Source organism: Callithrix jacchus, chromosome 18 (assembly GCF_049354715.1).
Source record: "Callithrix jacchus isolate 240 chromosome 18, calJac240_pri, whole genome shotgun sequence".
Taxonomy (NCBI): domain Eukaryota; kingdom Metazoa; phylum Chordata; class Mammalia; order Primates; family Cebidae; genus Callithrix; species Callithrix jacchus.
Genome location: NC_133519.1, coordinates 34,689,896 through 34,711,614, shown reverse-complemented (window position 1 = coordinate 34,711,614; position 21,719 = coordinate 34,689,896). Strand labels below are relative to the sequence as shown.

General features: G+C 44.3%; 1 protein-coding gene and 1 pseudogene across 2 annotated transcripts; both read right to left on the bottom strand.

Annotated features, from left to right (window-relative positions):
* Positions 1-4,569: 4,569 nt before the first annotated feature.
* On the bottom strand, positions 4,570-21,079 carry CREG1 (cellular repressor of E1A stimulated genes 1). 2 transcript variants are annotated; one of them, XM_078356354.1, is made up of 4 exons: positions 20,703-21,079; positions 15,769-15,888; positions 14,186-14,370; positions 4,570-6,942 (listed from the first exon to the last, which is right to left on the bottom strand). In XM_078356354.1, the coding sequence occupies exons 1-4, from the start codon at positions 21,054-21,056 to the stop codon at positions 6,927-6,929; spliced, it is 675 nt and encodes a 224-aa protein (XP_078212480.1). In that variant the 5' UTR covers positions 21,057-21,079; the 3' UTR covers positions 4,570-6,926. The 2 variants fall into 2 exon arrangements, with proteins under 2 accessions (XP_078212480.1, XP_002760468.1); XM_002760422.6 differs by lacking the exon at positions 4,570-6,942 and adding an exon at positions 9,274-10,537.
* LOC103789152 (putative elongation factor 1-alpha-like 3 pseudogene) lies at positions 5,281-6,905 on the bottom strand (annotated as a pseudogene).
* Positions 21,080-21,719: the final 640 nt, after the last annotated feature.

Sequence of the window (21,719 nt, the reverse complement as noted above, 5' to 3'; positions counted from 1 at the left end):
AAACCTGGGATCTGGTCTTAGTTTTGTCCTTCCTTTGCTGTGTGACTTTGACCAAATCGCTTTCCCTCTCTGGGCCTGGGTGTCCTCAGCTATATAATGAAGGGGCTGAACTAGATGGTCCCCACAAGATGTCTTCCAGCTGGAAATTATATTTTCATATAATGATTCCTGCCTCTCTGGTACCCCCTTCTCTTTCAGCTCTACTGGCTGTACCTCCCCCCGTGGGCGCAGGGGTTGTGCTGTGTGCTGCCTCTGGGTCACCTCCTAGGCGCCCAGGATGGCCCATGTCTAGGGTTTCATATGAGGGTCTGGCTCTCGGCCTGCAGGGTCTGCCTGTCTAACTGTGCTGGAGATGCCCTGACTTCATGCAGATTACATTTTTGTCTTTTCTAAAAGTGAAGACGAAAAGCTCACCTGAGTTGGCCGGGGGTGGAGACAGCCTGACCTGGAGTCCTCACGGAGCCCAGCCTGGCCCCTGGGGATCCACCGACCAGGCCTGCATCCCCTCGCCTCAGGATCCAACCTAAGGAGGGCCCACTTCTGGGGGCTGCAAGTCAGGAACCTGGGGGTGTCTCAGCATTAGCTCTTGACAGCCCCTTAGAAGGGGCACCAGCTTAAAGGGAAAGAAGGGTGCTTATCAGGACAACGAGGGGCCCGCAGCTCCAGCGGGATAGCTGGTCTGGCCCAAGACAGGAGGATTAAACAGGATTCTCCTGTACCGGGCAGAGCCTACCAGTTGGATGTTCAATGTGGCTCCATGGGGACCTCTAGTGGCTGTTTTGTCAAACTGCGGTCTCCAGCCTTACCAGCCTCAGGCCATTGCACACCTGGATGGATACTAAGTAATGCTAATAACCACCATCTATCCTACGCAGCATCCCTGATTCACAGAAGGGAACCCCTTGAGGAGCACTTGCCTAAGGCCACCAGGCTAAGTGGCTGAACAGGGATTTGAACCCAGTTCATACTGCCTGCCCCCAAAGATGTGAGTGTGCTCATCATGAAAACCTGGAGTTTTTAGCACATGGCACTTGCCATTTCTATACTACGCACCTTCAAATCAAGTGAGAAGACATTTCTCAAAGGACGCATGTGCCACCAGCAGTTGAGGGGTCACTGGATTTCTGGAGACAGAGCTAAGCTGAAGGAATTGGTCTGACACGTGTAAACTCACCCAAGGTAACCATTTGGGAATCCAACCTCCTCCATGAAGTAAGAAAAATAAAATGTGCCCCGCCCATCTCTAGGGCTTGTTGTAAGAGTTAGCTGAAATGCCACATATGAACATATTTTATAAAATTAAGTAATTTGACAATTATAACTTTTATCTTTGTGAAAACCTGTACTTACCAACTGATTTTTTTTTTAACCAACTGATATTTGAAGCTAAAGAAAAAAAACGCAACCAGTATTTACTGAGTGTTTGAGATATTGGATAGTGTTCTGTGTACTTTTTTTGAGACAGAGTCTTGCCTTGTTGCCCAGGCTAGAGTGCAATGGCATTATCTCGGCTCACTGTAACCTCTGCCTCCTGGGTTCAAGCAATTCTCCTGCCTCAGCCTCCCAAGTAGCTGGGATAATAGGCACCCACCATCACACCTGGCTAATTTTTTTTGGTATCTTTAGTAGAGATGGGATTTCATCACATTGGCCAGGCTGATCTCGAACTCCTGACCTCGCGATCCATCCACCTCGGCCTCCCAAAGTGCTGGGATTACAGGCGTGTAAGTCACCATGCCCGGCCTGTTTTGTGTACTTTTTACATATTAGCTTGAATATTTTCCCTACAAACCAGGGAGGCAGATTCTATTTTTATTCTCTATTTTACTGATGAAAACCCTGCAGCCCACACAGAGGAAGCAGCTTGTCCATGATGAAATAGTGATGGAACGAGGATTTGCTCCTATGCAGCCCCACTACAGAGCTGGTGTGCTCGATTTTCACATTCACTCTGCTGTTCTTCAAGGACATATTCCAGTCTCCCAGAGAGGATGCGATGAGGACCGCCAGAGCTTGAGGATGCCTCTTTACTGGCCCTAACAAGAATCACTGCTGTGTCAGGGCTGTGCTAAGTGATCAGTGGACATTTTTGCTAATCTGTACTTCCTCCTGTGAAGTATAGTCCTTGCTTTACAGATGGGGTCTAAGGCTCCAAGAAGTGGAACAATTTGCCCAGGGCCACATGTAGCAAGTGCACAGCTGGCTCCGAACCCAGTGCTCTTGCAGCCAAGCCAATCCAAACCTCTGAGATGCTGCTCCTGCTCCCCCGGCCCATGCAGTGGGAACCCCCACAGCCCAGGGCTCCCTTGGGCTCTGCTCACACTTTTTGCCCTCTCTGGGATTCCATGCATAGGAAGCAAACACACCTAACATAAGAAATGGCCCAAGAGCCGGGTGCCACTAACCCAGACAGTACCGCTGATATTTTAGGGAAAGCACCCTTTGGGGTGATGCTGCTCACACCAGGACAAGGGCATGAGCTCAGGCCAGGTTTCAGCCCCGCTTCCCCTCAGCTGGGGCCTTGGTGCAGGACACAACCTGCAAAGGCGTGCCATAAACCCACAGTCTAGAGCAGGAACGGACCAGGACCCTCTGAGGATACATCTCCCTCTGGGAGTGGGCCTGGGAGCTATCAAAGGAGGAAAGGTTTAGGATGAACAAAGAAGACTAAGTTACCATTTTCTCTTCCAAACACAAGTACTGTGAACTGAATTGGTTTCCCTCCACTTCATATGTTGAAGCCATGACCCACCCTATGACTGTGTCGGGAGGTAATTTAGGAGGTACCTTTAGGAGGTAATTAAGGTTAGGTGAGGTCAGAATGTCTGGGCCCTGATCTGATAGGACTGTGGTCTTAGAACAGGAGAACGAGAGAAAGAGATCCCTCTCTGCCATGTGAGGAAACAGCAAGCAGGCGGCCAGCTACCAGCCAGGAAGAAAGCCCTCCCCAGAACCCACTCATGCTGACACCTTGATCTCGGCTCTCCAGCCTCTAGACCTGTGGGAAATAAAAATCTGCGGTTTCAGCCACCCAGTCTATGGTATTTTGTTCTGGCAGCCTGAGCAAACTAAGACAAAGATAAATCCCAGGGACACAGATGACTCTTGGGAACCATATGGGAGAGTTTGTGTTGACCAACTCTGGGCATGCATATAACGTGCTGAATTCCCCTTCTCAGAGCAGCCGTAAAGAGAGGCACAGTGTGTGGGTTAAGCTGCTCTGCCCTCATTCCTAACATATATTTGAGCAGTGTCTAAACATCAGATTTTGGGAAAAGAACAATGAGACATAGTGCCCCAAATCTGAAAAATCAAAGACAAGATAATTAACTCACTTCAAAATCCTTTGCTTCCTCATGGAACATTTGTGGCAGAGTGGCTCAGTGTGCACACGAGACAGATGTCTCCATGCAAACCTGTCACGTGGAATGCTGTTCCTTAATGGAGTCTGATGTCTGGGGTGCCAAGCAAAGTCTCCTTGAGAGTTGCCAAGCTTGGGATTAAATGTGCCTTCACTGAAGTAAATCACTTCATTCTAAGTCATATAGCAAGTTGGAGGTCCAACCTCCATCTTCCACTCTGTTACTAAACTTTTAAATAGAAAGCCTGCAAGCACAACGTCTGTTAAACTTTCAGAGGGGCTACTCCATGTAATGGAGTATTGACACTTGGTGTTTTGGGGCTACAGTGATCAATCAATCTGATGCAGACTCAGCCTTCAAAGGACTCCATAGTCCTGAAAAGTGAGGGAGGTGAGGAGGTGAGGAGATGCCTGGCTAAGGGAGGAGCATGTGGAAAAGTCCAAAGGGAAATGTTTGGGGCATGACCAGCTCCAATTGGCTGGTCATGGCATAGAATACATTGAGGAATGTCAGATAATGTTGAGAAAGCCAGCTAAAGTTTTGTTGTGGTGCGACTTGAGAATCTAGCCAAGGAGTGTGTGTGTTAGACAACCTCCAAAGGTTATGAGAATATTATTAGAGCCGTGCTTCTTTGCCAATCCCAGTCCCTCAAATCCACGCTAAGGGATACAGAATGTCTTTCAGATAGACTGTCCAGCAGGCTGACCAAATGTCTGCTAAGCCGACGGCCCTAACTCACTTTCTTCCTCACTGCTGAGAGAGCTATGCTTAGATTTGGGTTCACATCTAGACTAAAAAGTTAAGTATAATTTGGGTTTGTCATCCAAAAAAAGTGAAGAACATTATACACAAAATGCATTCTAAAGGATGAAAGAGTCAAGTATAAAAATTAAACATAACAATGAGAAAATCTGAATTGATATTTATCAAATTTCTCAAAGGAAACAAACATATCAAGTTTAAAGAAAATTAAAGAAGTCAAAGGGAAAATATTATGTTAATTTTTCTATAGAAATGGAAAATCTATAGATTTTAAACAAAATAGCTTAAAAGGAGAACTGAGTATTAGCAACAAATTTCTAACTAAATGGTTTCATAGACTTAATATATAGAATTCACCAAGATCGATTTTTAAAAATTCTCCCCTAAACATAAATGGACAGAGAATATAAATTGACAGTTCACAATGAGGAAAAACAAGCAAAAAGAAATTTTAATGTTTAATGTTATTAGTAACCTTAAGAATTGCCAATTAAAATAACACCCTATTTTAATCCATCACAGAGTGAGCACTTTCACACAGTGCTTGCAAGGCTGTTAACTAATATCAGTTTTCCCCCTCCCCCATTGTTATATTTTCCAAAATTTTACTGAAAACATCATTTCAAGTGATCTCTAGTGAACTCCTAAATCACCAAGTCAATCTTGTTATCCAGCCTCCTAGCACCCACTGCTCATGCCCCTCCCCACCCACAAACATATCCCGCCTTGGTGTGCGGGGGGCGGGGTAAAGAAGCATCGGGAAGTCTTACGCTGGAATAATCTGTGTCTCAAACAATATGACCACAGGCCAATTTAGTGTGGAGTAGAAGAAGTGGCCAGGATTTAGAGCCTGAAGACCAGAACTGGGTGGGCTTGGGAAAGTCACTTAATCTCTCTAGATATCCAATTCTTTATGTGTTTTTCCAAGTCAATTTAGAAATCTTTATATTATATAATTTTCAGACATACACAAAAGAGAATAACAAAATTAATCTTCAGACACATCACTTAGCTTCAACTGTTACCATTTCTTATCTAATCCCTTATACTTTTTTCTTTGCTAGAATGTGTTAAAGCGAATACTAGGCATTATAATTGATACACATTTTTCATTAAACTTTAATGGGCCTCAAAATTCTGTGACAAATTTTTGGTCAAGTTGTTTCCATTAAAAGTACTGATTTTAAAAACTAATAACTTAAAACTGCCGCAAGCAATAAAGAAAACGAAAGTGGTCCCCAAAACATTCTCCTTTCCTTCTGAAGGTTTACCATGCACTGTTATCATTAACCAGTCTTTTACTATTACTCTTAAATGGCCAATTGAAACAAACCAGTTCTGAGACCGTTCTTCCTCCACCACTGATTGAGACTGCTGTGGCAGGTATCCGGGATAATATTCATTTAGCCTTCGGAGCTTTCTGGGCAGACTTGGTGACCTTGCCAGGTCCCGCAGCCTTCTTGTCCACTGCTTGATGACACCCACCGCAACTGTCTGTCTCAGATCACGAACAGCAAAGCGACACAGAAGTGGACAGTCTGAGAAGCTCTCAACACATATGGGCTTGCCAGGAACCACATCAATGATGGCAGCATCACCAGACTTCAATAATTTAGGGCCATCTTCCAGCCTTTTACCAGAAGGGCGATCAATCTTTTTCTTCAGCTCAGCAAACTTGCACGCAGTGTGAGCCATGTGGCAATCCAGTACAGGGGCATAGCTAGCGCTGATTTGGCCTGGATGGGTCAGGATTGTCACCTGAGTGGTGAAGCCTGCTTCCACTGGTGGGTTGTTCTTGCTGTCACCAGCACGTTGCCACGACGAACATCCGTGACAGACACATTCTTGACATTGAAGCCCACATTGTCCCCAGGAAGAGCTTCACTCAAAGCTTCATGGTGCGTTTTGACAGATTTCACTTTAGCTGTAACATTGACTGGAGCAAAGGTGACCACCATACCAGGTTTGAGAACACCAGTCTCCACTCGGCCAACAGGAACAGTACCAATACCACCAGTTTTATAGACATCCTGGAGAGGCAGGTGCAAGGGCTTGTCAGTTGGACGAGCTGGTGGTAGGATGCAGTCCACAGTCTCAGCAGTGGGTTCCACTGGTGTTGCCATCCTTACGGGTGACTTTCCAACCCTTGAACCAAGGCATGTTAGGACTTGACTCCAGCATGTTGTCACCATTCCAACCAGAAATTGGCATGAATGCTCCTGTGTCGGGGTTGTAGCCAATTTTCTTAATATAAGTGCTGACTTCCTTAGCGATTTCCTCACATCTCTTCTGGCTGTCGGGTGGCTCAGTGGAATCCATTTTGTTAACAGCAACAATCAATCATTTTGTACCCCAGATGTAAGCCAGAAGGGCATGCTCTCAGTTCTGCCCGTTCTTGGAGATACCAGCTTCGAATTCACCAACACCAGCCACAACAATCAGGACAGCACAGTCAGCCTGAGATGTCCCTGTAATCATGTTTTTGATGAAGTGTCTGTGTCCTGGGGCATCAATGATAGTCACGTAGTACTTGCTGGTCTTAAATTTTCACAAGGAGGTATCAATGGTGATACCACGTTCACGGTCGGCTTTCAGTTTATCCAAGACCCAGGCATACTTGAAGGAGCCCTTTCCCATCTCAGCAGCCTCCTTCTCAAATTTTTCAATGGTTCTTTTGTCGATTCCACTGCATTTGTAGATTAGATGGACAGTAGTGGCAGACTTGCCCAAATCTATGTGTCCAATGACGACAGTGTTGATATGAGCCTTTTCCTTTCCCATTTTGGCTTTTAGGGGTAGTTGTCACGACACCTGTGTTCTGGAGGCAAACCCATTGTGAAAAAGTGATACACATTCTTAAAAGCAATTAATAGCATGTACCGAAAGCTTTTGGCTTGGGAATTCCACTGCTAGGAATCTAAGGAAATAAACAGAAATGTAGAACCTATTTTATGCACTTAAATAACAGGAAAAAACCTGAAAGCAACCTAAGTGTTCAAAAACTGGAGAAAATGCTGATAGCCTTTGGTTTTGCCTGCTGAGTGTTCCTTTAGTTCGACTAATCACTTTTTTCTTGCAGCGGTCCCCCTCCTACATCCCCCCCCCCAGTCTCTGTGATTCTGATGGTGCTGAGTGAACCCACAACTCCACAAGAAGACACATGACTCAGGTTTGGCCAAAGAGGGCACCCCATTTCCAGACACAGTGATTATTTGGGAACGGCTAGGTCCCAGCTAGGAAGGACATAAACTCTTTGCTATAAGATTGCTGGCTGCAATCAAAACCAACATGGCAGAAAGAGGAGCCAGGAAACAAGGGCTGAGTTCTGAATAATATAAGGTCAACAAACTCTTTTTGCTTAAATGACTTTGACTGGGGTTTCTTGTCACTAGCAACAGAGTCCCAATACAGATCATTATTTGGTGGCCTGCTTATATTGATCTGATGAAATATTCTGCAGCCATTCTCAGCCATCCTTGTGAATGGTTTCTAGGAACACAGTTGTTTATGATAAAGTGAAAGAAGCATGATACACAATCAGTAAACAGGATGATCTTGACTGTTTAAACATCGCTTCCATGAAAACACACCCAAACTATTAGCAGCCATACTGGTTGGTGAGGTTATCAATTTCAAACTTTCCATTCTCCACATTTCCTATACAAATGTCTTACAATAAATATTAAAGAAAAAACTTAAAAATTCACGTTATTGATTTGCACCCCTAATTCCAAAAGGAATCATCATTAAATCATAACTGTCTTCTCTATTGAAAATTTATAGAACATTCGGTTTTGAAGTGAGTTTGGAATTCCCCTAGGAAACACTAACCAACCAGTATTACACAAAGTAGAGCATTATTTCCTCAGTACTAAAACTGAAAGCCATGCTGCACTGTAAGAAAGTAGTCTCCTTTGCAATTACTTTGTGATCTTCAGTCTAAATATTACTAAGAAGGGTACATCACATTAGCAACCTCAGAATATTTGATGCATTTCATTGAACCTGGTCTCATTTCATAAAGATTTTTCTCCACTCTTCCACATACCTGCCAAGGACTTTAAAGCTGGACTAGAAGACAGAATACACTATCGTTATTGGCTATGGTTGGTAAAGACAAATGGCCTTAGCAGCTGAGTACAGATCGATGGTCAAGACAGCAAATGCCAAAGGCAGCTGACTGGACTCTAGCTTCAGGTTTGTGAGCCACTCCCTTTCCGCCTCTTATCTTTCTGTATCAGCTCCTGTCCTGCTCTCTGCGCCAAGGCTGACTCCTCCCCTCAACCCCAGTCAGACACTCATCTCCTATCTGAGGCCAGGGATCTGTTCTTCTGCAGCAGGTGAGGTGCAAAGGGACCAGAAGCCTGATGTAGAAGCACATGGTGTGGAGTGATAAACCCAAGAAAACCTAGCAGCAGCAGCAAATCAGGCCTCTGCTTCTCTTGCCCCTGCTAAGCTGCATTTACTCCAGCTCCTAACCCAGTCGAGGGTATTATTCCTAGCGGTTTAATTTGGCTGTGTAGGGCTGGGGCTGAGGCAGGAGAATTGTCTGAACCCAGGAGGTGGAGGTTGCGGTGAGCCGAGATCGTGCCATTGCACTCGTCTGGGTAACAAGAGCGAAACTCCGTCTCAAAAAAAAAAAAATTGGCTGTGTAAGAAACCCGCACCTGCACAAAGAGTAGTCCACAGCGCCACCTAGTGGCCAACTGGAATGTTAAGTGACATATTCTGCACATTCAATTATAAAAGAATCTGCAGTGCCTGCTGTGAAACACTGGTTGACTTTACTTTGTATAACTAGATCTTACCTGGATATCGATATGTATTTATGTGGTTCCAAATGCTGGAGAAAAAACTCAGTAAGTGGGTAAAGGGAGAAAACCAAATAGCTGCCCACAACCTAATTCTATCACAAGGTATACTGGCACCAAAATCCCTGAGGTAGAACCTGTGACAAAGGCTAGATTTTGTCCATGCCCAGAATTTTTGGACATAATGAGCTTTTTGCCAATTGGAAAGAGTGGTATTATTCACTTCAAGTTTTGGAGCAGCCAATAACAGATTTAAGAGCATGCTATTTTAATAGAAGACAATAAAACAAAGTGTAATAAATATTAATATCTGTGTTTAAGAAAATGAATCCAACACATTTCATTAAAATAATTCTTTTAATTATTGATGCTTTGAATAAGAAGTCCATTTTACTAAGTTTAGTATAAATTAGTTTTGTTAAATAGAAGCTGTTTGCTGGATCTCAGTTAAGTTCACTTTGTAATTTTTAGACACAATGACTCACATTTATAACTTTTCTCTTTGCCATTTAAGGATTCAGTGGCTTGATTCCTGACATTTCCTCTTTCAGAGGAATCTTATGTCATCTTCTGAAATCATGAATCTTGGTAATAATATTAGTGTCTTCTCTTCTGAAGATGTGATTCTTTTAATGCCATGTTCTCCTTCCTCTGGTGACGTGACTTAGAGCGGCACTAGACGATATTAAGAGATCTGGAGCAGCTGAGGAAGCCTTAGGTAATTATTAAGAGTAACAGTATTAAAAAAGCTGTGGAGAGTGGTTTGGGAGGAGACTTTGTCCCCAGTTGAAGGTGGTCCATGCCTGGGTAAACCTTTATTTATAAAAGAATACCAGGAACACACAAAATGTTCTTCTCTTTCTTTTGCAATCCAGTTTTGTGGCCAAAAATAATCTGTAAGAATATGTGTTTTGATAATAGGTGGGGAAATTAAATTCAGGAGTTTTATGAATTTCTTTTGTTCTGGGTATCACTTTAGAGTATAAAAAGTTTTTCAAAAAGTTCTTTATCAGAAATAGTTTCACTCTATGTTGGATTAACAATACCCAGGACTGTCAGACATACATCAACATGAGTGGGAAGCTCCCTGTGAGACTCATCATTGCTTGTCTATCGTGGCAAGATTTATTCAGGTGCACCATAATGAGGCCAATCCTTCTGCACCAGGTTCAGGCAGCTCAGGAGGCAGCTGTGGTGAGGGACACACTCTACCCAGCACAGTGGCTTCCAGGAATAAAGAACACATACTCAAGTACTTTCAAATTCCAATGGGCAATTTAAATCTGGTACTCATTCCTCTTCAAGGAGCACCAGTGGAAACATCTTTGGAATTGATGGGACAAAACGTATTTGATTACAGTGAAGGATATTTCTCCATGAAAATGGTTTCAAAATATAAAAAGAGCAGTCACCACATCTTTCAAGAAATCCAGTAACAGGCCAACTCTATTTGCAAACAAACAGGCAAACAAACCAGCATGTGACAGAAAACTGGCTAATATTCTGGGATGCTTTCTAGAGAAACATTAAACCCTTTAAGTGTGTATGAGCCACTTTAAGAAATTTCACAAGTGTTGTTAAATTCACCACAGTCTGCTTCACCTAGAAAGGGGAACAGAGAGGAATTCTGTTAAACTGGGTTAACAAATATTAAAAATTAAATCATTCTAGGGAATGACTAGATAAAATTTCTGATCTAAAAGTCTAAGATTCTGAGTTCATTTCAGCCACTAGAATATATTAAAGAAGGACTTGGGTTTGTTAAAATGCAGATTCCTGAGTTCTGGTTTCAGTGGGTTGAGGGTGGGGCCTAGGATCCTCATTTTAGCAAGTAACCCTCCTCTCCAAGTATGATTCTGACACACTTTGATAAACGCTAATGGGATGTAGCAAGAAGCAGGCCATTGCCGGGGCTGCTGCTGTTATCTCATTTAAGAAAATCTGAAGGTTTAAAAGACAAAAATATTTGAGAACAGAAGGGGTTCTGAACCTTAGGGCAGAAATGCAGTGATTAGCCACTGCCCAGTGACACTGACCCCAGCTTGGAGGTGACCCCTTTCCTGCTGCCACGGACCAGGAAATCCATCTCCTCCAAGTATGGAGACTGAGCAGGTCTGTAATCCACAACCTTTTGTTACCTGTGTCTTTGCTAGGAAATATCTGGATGTGCACCAGAGGAGATAAAATGAGGCTTAGCACAAACATGCTGCTGCCCCGACTTAACATAACAGTGTTCGGGAGCAACGCTTATAAGAACTGCTTATTTCAGGATGCCCGCAAATGCTTCATGTGGACATTTAAGCCTCCACTCAGCCTGCAAACATGCTCACAGGGGTCTTCACCCAACAGTCCACTGAGGCAAACCACATTTAGTTAAGCTCCCTATCAGCTCTCACAAGTGGCAGTCTCCATCTGTGTGAAATAGATTTCAGATGCAGAGGGCTTCATGGTATTTAGAGAAATAATACCTTCCATAACCAACCTGGGCAGGGCAAGCCAAGCAAGGTAGCTGCCAATTGGGGGAAGCTCCAGAATGCCTGTGAGGCCCCTGTGAGTGGTTCCCTAAGAAGACAGGGGCCCTGGTCCTCAGAGATCTTACTGTACACTCCCTGGATTATTAAGCAGCTCTGGTGGCAAACCTAATGGGTTAGATTAGTGGAGGCACTCGTAGACTCAAAGATGGACAATTCCTAGCAATAGGCACCTGGTCAGACTGGGCAACTTTCAGGCACTGCCCATCCTTTGGGTTCTGTGCCTCAGAAGGGTCACATCCTGCTCTAGTCTTTGCGGATCCTCTCAGGACAAGAAAAAAATATTCTGTTTTACCTCTGTGCTGTAGAAAAGTGCTCCCTTGTCTGTACAATAAAGTGGGAACCTCAAAAGTATCTGTTTTACTCACTTATTCAGTATGGAGACTTACAGGAAACCAGTTTTATTTCTTATTAAACCTTGCCTTTCGGCATGTTTATACAAAGGTAACTGCGTTTCAGAGATTATGTCCTGCGAAAGTCAACTTTAACTTCAAAGAGCAGGCCTGTCATTCTTAACAGTCATCCTGATAACTTGTTGCCAGGGAATAAAGGTGTAATCGCTACCACTATATTCCTAAGAAGTCAGATGGCCTTGCCAGCCCAGACGACGATCAGTGGCCTGTGCCTTTCCCGCATGCACAGCAGCAAAACAAGCGCCAGGACTGTTGGAATCTTTATTCCAACAGAGTGTGAGAGTGTTTGTCTCAAGTAAGAAGCTAGACAATCAGTTCTAAACACCTGCTCTGTGACACACATTGTCCTAGGCCCTGCTTGGAATTTTTTAAAATTAGAAACAAAACAAAAGTGAGCTTAGCATCAAGAAATTTACCAACATGGCAGGGAGTCAACAGTTGAACATGGAACTGCTCTGCCATCGGAAAAGACACAGATTAAATACATGCTAAGAATATAAGCACCCAAATGACCTACAACCTACAAGTCTACCTTAGTATCATCACCGTCATCCCCTGAATCAGCAGTCAGTCATTACAGGCGGAAAGTGCATGATAAAGTAGACTGAGCTAGGAGCCTGGCCGGCTACCCAAGGGGCAGCCAGAGGAGAACTGCATCTGAAGTGGATAAAACTGAAGTGATGGCTCTGGAGCAAGAATGCTGGGGTTTGAATCCCAGCACCACCCCTTCCTGACTGCAAGAGTTTAGGCCAGTTTTTTACTTCTCTGTGCATCAGCTTTCTGTTTCATATATGAGGAAAAACAGCACCCAGCTGTTGCAGTGGTAAGCTGCACAAGATATGGTTGTGGTGAGAACTGAACGAGTGAGTATAAGAAAAATAACCAGTAGAGCACCCAGCCAGTAATAAACACTCAATGGCCACTAGCTGTTATTGTTACTGTTGTTACCACCCCCACCCCCAGGTATGCCAGAATTCCCTGTGTCACTTGGGAGAAGCACCAGTCCCTTATATTCCTTCATTTGAACCCTGATCTAACTCCAAAGATTCTGATCACATGCTTCTTTCCTTTCTCTGTCTTCAGGTTCTGGGCTTCATTTTCTCCCATAGTCTCTTTTATCTCAGCCTCCTCCCTTCCAAGCACTTCTTGGTGGAATAAACCACACATACCCACTGGCATTTGTAGTACTGGGGCTGATGGGACAGGGTTACTTGTTCAGGCTCAGATGAGGGGTATTCACAGTCCAGGAGCACCTGAGTCTAAGCCTCATGAGAAAATGCCATCATAGGTCCTAACTGGGCTCTGTCCAGGGCCCAACAAGCATAGCCTTAAAACGGAGTCTCAACCTGGTGTCTAGGCCTATAGCCAGAGTTCAGGGGGTCTTGGCTCAAAAAATTTTTTTTTCATTTCCATTAGGCTCTAACTGAAATATATCATTTCCTGCAATGATGAATGTAGGGAATAAACCACAGGGTTACAGCGTATCTGTGACTGTCTCCAACAGAAATAGAGAAATCACAGATACTTTTATATCATGTTACAGGCATTGCAAATGTCTTCAAATGTCTTCAATCCTCACTACTTTGAAAGTACAGAAAAGGCCAGGCATGTTGGCTCACATCTGTAATCCTAGCACTCTGAGAAGCTAAAGCAGGCGGATTGCTTGAGCTCAGGAGTTCAAGACCAGCCTGCACAACACAGCCAAAGCCTGTCTTTACAAAAATATAAAAAATTAGCTGGGCATGGCAGTGTATGCCTGTAGTCCCAGCTGTTTGGGACACTTGAGGCACAGGAATCATTTGAACCCAGGAGGTGGAGGCTGCAGTGAGCTGAGATTGTGCCATTGCACTCCAGCCTGGGTGGCAGAGTGAGACTGTCTTGGAAAAAAAAAAAAGTAATAGAGTTATTACTAGATCTTATATTTAATATATTAATAAACAAATTATTATACCACACATTTACAAATATTTTTATAAATGCATTTCATTATGAGATTGCACCACTGGTCTGGGAGACAGAGTGAAAATCTGTCTCAAAAGAAAAAAGATCTATTCTTTCATTGTGAATAAGATGGTGTTCTGAAACCATCTCCCTTCCTGTAGGACAACTACTTACCTTGGTCACAGTTCCTGACAGCATTATGTGAGCACAAAAGGGACTTTGTGGATCAAATCCATGTTAAAAACATTATTCTGAGAGGGGGTCAGACTGCCACTGGCACAGGAAACGGTTAAACCCCCTTGTCTTAGAAGGCTGAGGATGGCTGTAAGGCTGCAATCGCAGGTGAAAGATGTATAAGTACTTACTGAACTGTGACGTTATAATATTCTTCTGGTGTCACAATTTTTGGTCCACCAAAGTAGTCCAGGACCCAGATATTGGTTATATTCAACTTAGCAAAGAACCAATTATGGCTGGAAGGCCAGGTTTTCATCTCAGGGTGTCGAATGAATAACGAATGCTTTGCAATATCCACTTCTGTCTCATTCACCTAAAGGACATATGTGAAATAAACATTTTTATACATTTTATTTTCTCATTTGTTAAGAACGTGTGATTCCAGCATTCTATAAATCCTAAGAGTTTTTACTTAGTTGTAAATCTTGATCTTAACCTTAAGGAATCGAGAAAATAAAGGAAACAGAAAGAATGCAGAGAATAAAGATTTCATTTGTTGGTGATAACAGATATAAAGATGTAGAAAACCACTGTAGGTATAATACCAACTTTCATTGGTAAAACGGCATGTTGAGCTATTAGAATAACCAGCACTAAGCACTACAATAAAATGTCGCTAGTGTCTAAGATATGTAATGTTTACATAACATGCACATGTTAAAGATACAGATGAATGCACTGAAGGATAAAAATGTTTAGAAGCCACATAACAGAACTCAAAAGCATTTGCTGCTCCTCCACCTTTCTCCTGCCAGTGAAGGACACTCAACTGCAGAGATGCATCCACCAAGAATTTCCAGACCATAAATAACACTTATCTGAGGCATTAATGATCGACAGGGTCAAAAAGAAAATCTGTGGGTTGGGTAATCAGATCAGCACTCCTGACACCACGCCCACTGCTCTTCCTGAGACTGTATTTGACCTCTTCCCTCCAGCAGGTGATCCAAACTAAATTCACTTCCAGTTTTCAGTAACAAATAGTCCTCTGGTTGGCCTACTTAATACGTTTTCTCTGCTTTAAGCCACTGGTAAAATATGGAGGCAGTGAGCCCGGACATGAAAAACATCACACCAATGTAAAATGTAATGGAGAGGGAGGGCTCTGGTCAAGCAGATGTTCCTCAGCAAGAATAATTTTACATACAGGAGCTCATAGTTGTTACAGCTGTTTGGCTTCAGAAAACCATTCATTTTCCCTGTATTTAACTGAACACTCATATGAAAGCAACTTATTAAAATGTTTTGTTTTCACAGAATTATTTCACCTATTAGAATAGAACATGTTCTGACTGGGCATGACAATCACAAATCAACCACATTTCACTCTCAAAAGATCTATTCTGTCAGGCACAGTGGCTCACGCCTGTAATTCCAGCACTTTGGGAGGTCGAGGTTGGTGGAACACTTGAGGTCAACAGGAGTTCAAGACCAGCCTGGCCAACATGGTGAAACCCCATCTCTACTAAAAATACAAAAATTAGCTGGGTGTGGTGCTGTGTGCCTGTAATCACAGCTACTAGGGAGGCTGAGGCACAAGACTCGCTTGAACTTAGGGGGCAGAGGTTGCAGTGAGCTGAGATACCACAACTGCACTCTGATCTGGGAGACAGAGTGAGACTCTGTCTCAAAAGAAAAAAAGATCTATTTTTTCACTGTGAATAAGATGGTGTTCTGAAACCATCTCCCTTCCTGTAGGACAACTACTTACCTTGGTCACAGTTCCCGACAGCATTATGTGAGCACAAAGGGGACTTTGTGGATCAAATCCATGTTTCTTGCAGAAGTTAGTCTGTGCCAAAGTCATGGTCAGTGTAGCATATGGATTCTCCTGTAGAGAGAAAATGAAGATCCTCTCCTGTGAAATACGGTTTCTGAAAAGGTAATAAATTTCAAAAGTTGCATACAGGATATCCTAGAGCTTGACCAGTCTTCCATGAAACGATGAATTGTAAAACATCACCTTTGACTCAGGAGAAAACAGTACTTAGATAGAGACTGATCCTGACTACTCCCCAGAGGTGGGGGGGGTTCATATTGTAAAATTAACTGACTTGGTGAAAATTATTTCAACATACTTTTTCTAAAACCCTGAATTTATTCCATGTTCATCAGAAGAATAATAATTATAGTGCCACCCAAATTAAAGGCTGTTCTATAGGCTTCACTGACAGATTTAAAGGGTTAAACTCTAATACAAAACTATTGCACAAAAACACCACAGTTGCTCAACTGACTAACTATATGGGTTAAGCAAGAAAGTAGCTGAGTCATGCTTGGTTATCTTATGTTAGCAGAAACTGTCATGTGATTTCAAAACTGGAAAAGTTGTTCATTTCTGCTTTAGTAACAGTCTTCTCCCAGATTCGAAAAGGCAAGCGAATTCTTAATTCTTTCTTATTCAGAAATTAGCTTCATAAGAGGCATTGTTGACAGATTACAGCAAAATTCACATACTGCACTTTTAGACTATTTAGCTCCTTAGGTTCCAAGTGTCATGTGTGGAGAATTTTGCCATTTCACAGTGATCCATCAAAACAGAGAGTCATAGAGATTTCTCTGAAATCATTTAGCCAAATAGTTGCTGTCCAGAAACTATTAACAAGGCACCACAGGAGACCCAAAAGGGGGAGGGGACACTCAGGTAAACTCTCTCCCCTCTATGAGTTTATAATCTGGTTGAAAAGGAAGACATAACAAAAAGTGTATGTCCAGTATAGGCTGGAGTGATAGAGAAACTATAAGGAGCTTTATAATATATTCAAAACCAGGATAGAAGGTGGAGGACATACTAAAGGGAGAGGAGTTGCTAACTGCAAAAAACACAGAACTGAGTGAGTCTAAGACTCGATGAAGAATACCAAGAAACCCGATATGCTGGAAAGAGGGGCTTTCCTAGGGGAGAGGGCTCAAACCCAAGCTAAGGAGTCTAGATTGTAATTTGTAGACCAGCCTTTGGCAATGTTGTCAAAGAACCACCTGCCTGGAGAGCTTGTTAAAATGCTGATTTGGGTTAAAATGTCGAAACAGGCTTCACTCCAACCCAGATATCTGCAATTTTTTTAAAACAGTGTCTCACTCTGTCACCCAGTGCAGTGGCACAATCGTGGCTCATTGTGGCCTCCACCTCCAGGGCTCATGTGATCCTCCCATCTCCCAAGTAGCTGGGACTATAGGTGTGTATCACCACACCCAGCTAATTGGCTAATGTTTTTTATTTTTTGTAGACATGGGGTTTCACTATTTTACCCTGGCTGGTCTCAAAATCCTCGACTCAAGTGATCCTCCCTCGTTGGCCTTCCAAAGTGCTGGGATTACAGGCATGAGCCACCAAGCTGTCCTCTATGTGCATTTTATTTATTTATTTAGAGATGGAGTCTAGCTTTGTTACCCAGGCTGGAGTCTAGCTTTGTCACCCAGGCTGGAGTACAATGGTGTGATCTCGGCTCACTGCACCTCTGCCTCCCAGGCTCAAGGGATGCTCTCACCCCAGCTTCCCAAATAGCTGGGACTACAGGGACACATCCAGCTAATATATATATTTTTAGTAGAGATGGGTTTCACCATGTTGGCCAGGCTGGTGTCAAATACCTGACCTCAGGTGATCTGCCCACCTCAGCCTCCCAAAGTGCTAGGATTACAGACTGGAGCCACCGCACCCTGCCTCTATCTGCATTTTAAACAAATATCTCAGGTGACTCTTACATAGCTGTAGGCAGTTGGGTGTTGTTAAAGGTTTCCTGCCAGAGTGACAGATATTTTTGTTTACCTAATTGGGTAGGCAAGGCGGATGGAGCCAACAGGAAGACTATGTAAGAGACGTGCTAGTACTTTTGGGCATGAGGTGATAAGCTTAAGGACAAGGTGGCAGGAATAAATAGGAAAGGGCAAGGGTGGAGGCAAAGAAGGCAACACAAAACTGTCAGGACGTGGGAACTGAGGGATTTGAGGAGGCAGTGAGAATTCCAACTGGGTTTACTGAGAAAACAGTAATTCCATTAACAGAAATGGAGAAGATCAAAAGCAGCTGGTTTCAGAAGAAGGACTGGACTTAAACGTGTTGAATTTGAGGCGGTGGCAAACTAATGAAGTACAAATGAACAGCAAGCAGAAATACAGAGAACTTTAAAGAGGACAGAAATGGACACACATTTGGAAGTGAGTCCTGGAAAGTGGGAATGAAGAGATGAATGTATACAATCTTCTGAGGATCAGTACAGAGAACAAAAGAGTAGGAAATTGACTTTAAGGGATACTTATGTTAATGGGTCAGAGAAAAAAAATCAAGAGAGACCAGAGCAGAAAGGGGTACATCACAAGTAAAGAATGCCAAGACAGCAAGAAAGGCTAATGGTAAGAGGTCGTGGTGCAAATAATCAAACACCAAGATTTCCCTTCTGACTCGCTGGCTCTAGAGCCAAACATGGTACCACTACTAGCTAACATCAGCAACACTGTCCTACAGACATTTACTATATAAAAATGCCACAAAGAAAGAGACATACAAAAGAAACATCCCAGTGGCAACCTATCTCTAAGTTACAAGGGACAGGCATTTTACACGTAAGATATAGTCCCAAACTTAGGTCTTCTTGTTTCTTCTGAACGATTTCACCCCGTCAATGAGAAGAAATGCAGAGCACCCTGGAGGTCAGGAGGAAGAAAAGAAGAAAGCAGAAACTCCGGCTAATTGATGGAATCAAGTCAGACCAATTCTGATGTGGCCACATCTTTTCACTGCCATCATGGAAACCGGAAGCCCTGGGTAAGTTCCTTGCCACTCTCCTATTTCTAGACACATCAAAGACCTGGGCTGGAGTCCTACCTGACAGCCATTAGGTGGCTGGTCACAGGTGAGTCCCTGCACCTCTGAGTCTGTGTTTCCTCACTCCTGAAATGGGGACAATAATACCAGCAACTCCTTAGTCACCTCACAAATTTAAATATGATTATGTATTGCTTAATCTCCCTCCTCCCCACTTAGAATCATCAGGGAGTGGTTTGTGGGGGGAAGGAGTGTTGTCTTAAAATAAAATGTGTTTTTGATAAAATGTCTTGGCATTGCATTTTTAAAGTCTTCTTAGGTAACTGATTTGCAGTCAAAGTTGAGACCACTGATGGAGTGGAATGAGTCTGCCTTGAGCAAATGCCTAAAGATGTGGAATGGGCTGGGAATAAGAAAATGGTGAACTGGGGTGTATCTGCCTTAGCTAAAAGAGGGCACTGCTTCTGTATTTGCTCAGAAAATGCAGGCCACAGTGTCACTAGATATTCCTTTTTTTTTTTTTTTTTTAAGAAAAGTTAGAGATTTAGACTTTAAAGTAAAATCTAAATTTTAAAATGTTGGTAATGAATTCGAATTTATTAAAAACAAAACAGAACTCTGTGTGGGCCAAAGAAAACTGGTCTGTGGGACATATTCAGCTGATGAGCCACCAGCCTGTGATAGGTGGTTTGAAGATAAATCTGAGATGAAACTAGGGTTTGCCCACTGGCTTTGAACAAGTTACTTAACCTAGGTAGGCCTCAAGTTCATCTGCAGAACGGGGATGATAATACCTACCTCAAAGAATTATTAGAAGAGACAATGAATATAAGACAAATGGTAAAGTGATTAAAAGCATCAGTTGCTTACATCCCGTCTTTAGCAACAATGTTGTACTTTCAGTTGACCTAACATTTGAGATTTTTGTTAAAAAGGCCCTCTACCAAATCAGGCTCCATTCCTGGACTCTGTCTCCAGCCTCCCAAGCCTCATGTCTGTGACTCCATCTCTGAGACAGCAGAGGTCCACCAGAGTTATGTGTGGCTCTGCACCAGAAGGTGGGCAAAGGGCGAGGAAGAGATAGACCTTCCATCAGCTCTCCACCTTACTGAGGACCCACTGTGCTTGTGGAGGCCCGAAGATTGCAATAATCACTGTAATCGTCCACAATATCATACATTAGCTTCCTGCAGCAGGAGAGAAAAGTCTTAATTCAGGAGGGGTAAGAGAGAAAGAAACCCTGAAGTCACATATTAAAATACTTAAATACCCAACAATCTCTATGCCCTGTAAAACCTTTAAGAATAGGAGTCAGGCTGGGCGCGGCGGTTCACGTCTGTAATCCCAGCACTTTGGAGGGACCGAGGTGGGTGGATCACTTGAGGTCAGGAGTTCGAGACCAGCCTGGCCAACATGGTACAAAAATTAGCCAGGTGTGGGGGTGCGCACCTGTAATCCCAGCTACTCGGGGAAGCTGAAGCACGAGAATCGCTTGAACCTAGGAGGTGGGAGGTTGCAGTGAACCGAGATACACATTACACTCCAGCCTGGGCGACAAGGGAGACTCTGTCTCAAAAAAAAAAAAAAAAGAGAAAGAGAAAAGGAGCCCAGTTAATGGAGACACTGTGACCCAAGATGACTCACGACCACTCAGGGATGAGAAGTCCTGGGGCTACTGGCAGATAATTTACCCCAGGTGCGTGGCCCAGTGGCGCGGGCATGTGCGAAATTCCTGGTAGTTGCCCAACATCTGGGACGCTGCAACGCCTGCCCGCCAGCTCGGCGGAGAAGCGGCAGCCATTCCACTTCCCGGGAAGGATTTTGGCGAGGGTGAAGGCCCTCTCTGCGGCCGGCCTGGGGAAGCCGCGGGCCCAGCTCACCTGCAGGTTGCTCACGGAAAGCTGCAGCGGGCTCAGGTAGAAGTAGGGCACGCCGCTGCCCGCGCCAGGGGGCCCGTCGCTGAGCGAGAGGACGTCGGAGAAGGGCCGGCCGCGCACCGCCTCCAGCGTGGAGATGGTGGCCAGCGCGCCCCAGTCGCAGACGTGCGTCACGAAGCGGGCCACGCGCGCCGCGTCCTCGCGTGGTGGCAGCGGCGGCAGCCGCAAGGCCTCGTCCCAGTCCCCGTGGTCCCGGCCGCCGCGACCCCGCGCGGGCGACACAAGCAGCGCCAACAGCGCCGACGCCAGCAGGGTGGCGAGCAGGGCGCGCGCAGACCAGCTGGTTCGCCCGGCCATATCGGCGTCTCCACACAGAATCCGGGCCCGCGACCTCCAGTGGCCGAGCGTGAGCCCGGCGCGCCCAGGCCCCGCCCCTCCGCGAGACGCCAATCAGAGCTGAGCACAACGCAAGGGGTGGGCCCCTCTGCCGCTTCACAACCTGCAGGAGACGCGATTGGTTCATCCGCCGTCGCTCCGCCCGCCCGCTTTAAGGGGTGTGAATTTGTCCTAAGTGGGATGCTTGTTTTGTTTAGCAGGCGGAAAAAGAAAGGCTTGAAGAAATTCGAGCAACTTGCCCAAGTTGGAAAAGACCAGCTTCTTTACACAGGCACACACCCCTCCTTTTAATACCTTTGGAGATGAATATCTGGCATCTGAGAGGAAATGCTGCATTTTCTTCCCGCGCGCCCCTTTTCTGTTGAGTTTTGTAAGATCTGACAGTGCCGTGGATGGCGTGGCGATCTGTTGAACCACACTTACATCTCTGAAGGGCCTTCCGCAATTAGAAAACCTGAAGTAGCTGGAAAGTCATGAAAAGAGAAAGAAATGATCAACACCTGCGGCGCCAGCATAACTTTAAGACATTCTCTATTGTTTCTTATTCCGTCCTCAATTGACAAGGGCATTGGACTTTGTAACCGACCTCTGCCAACCTCGAGGCTTCACACTCTACGACCCCTT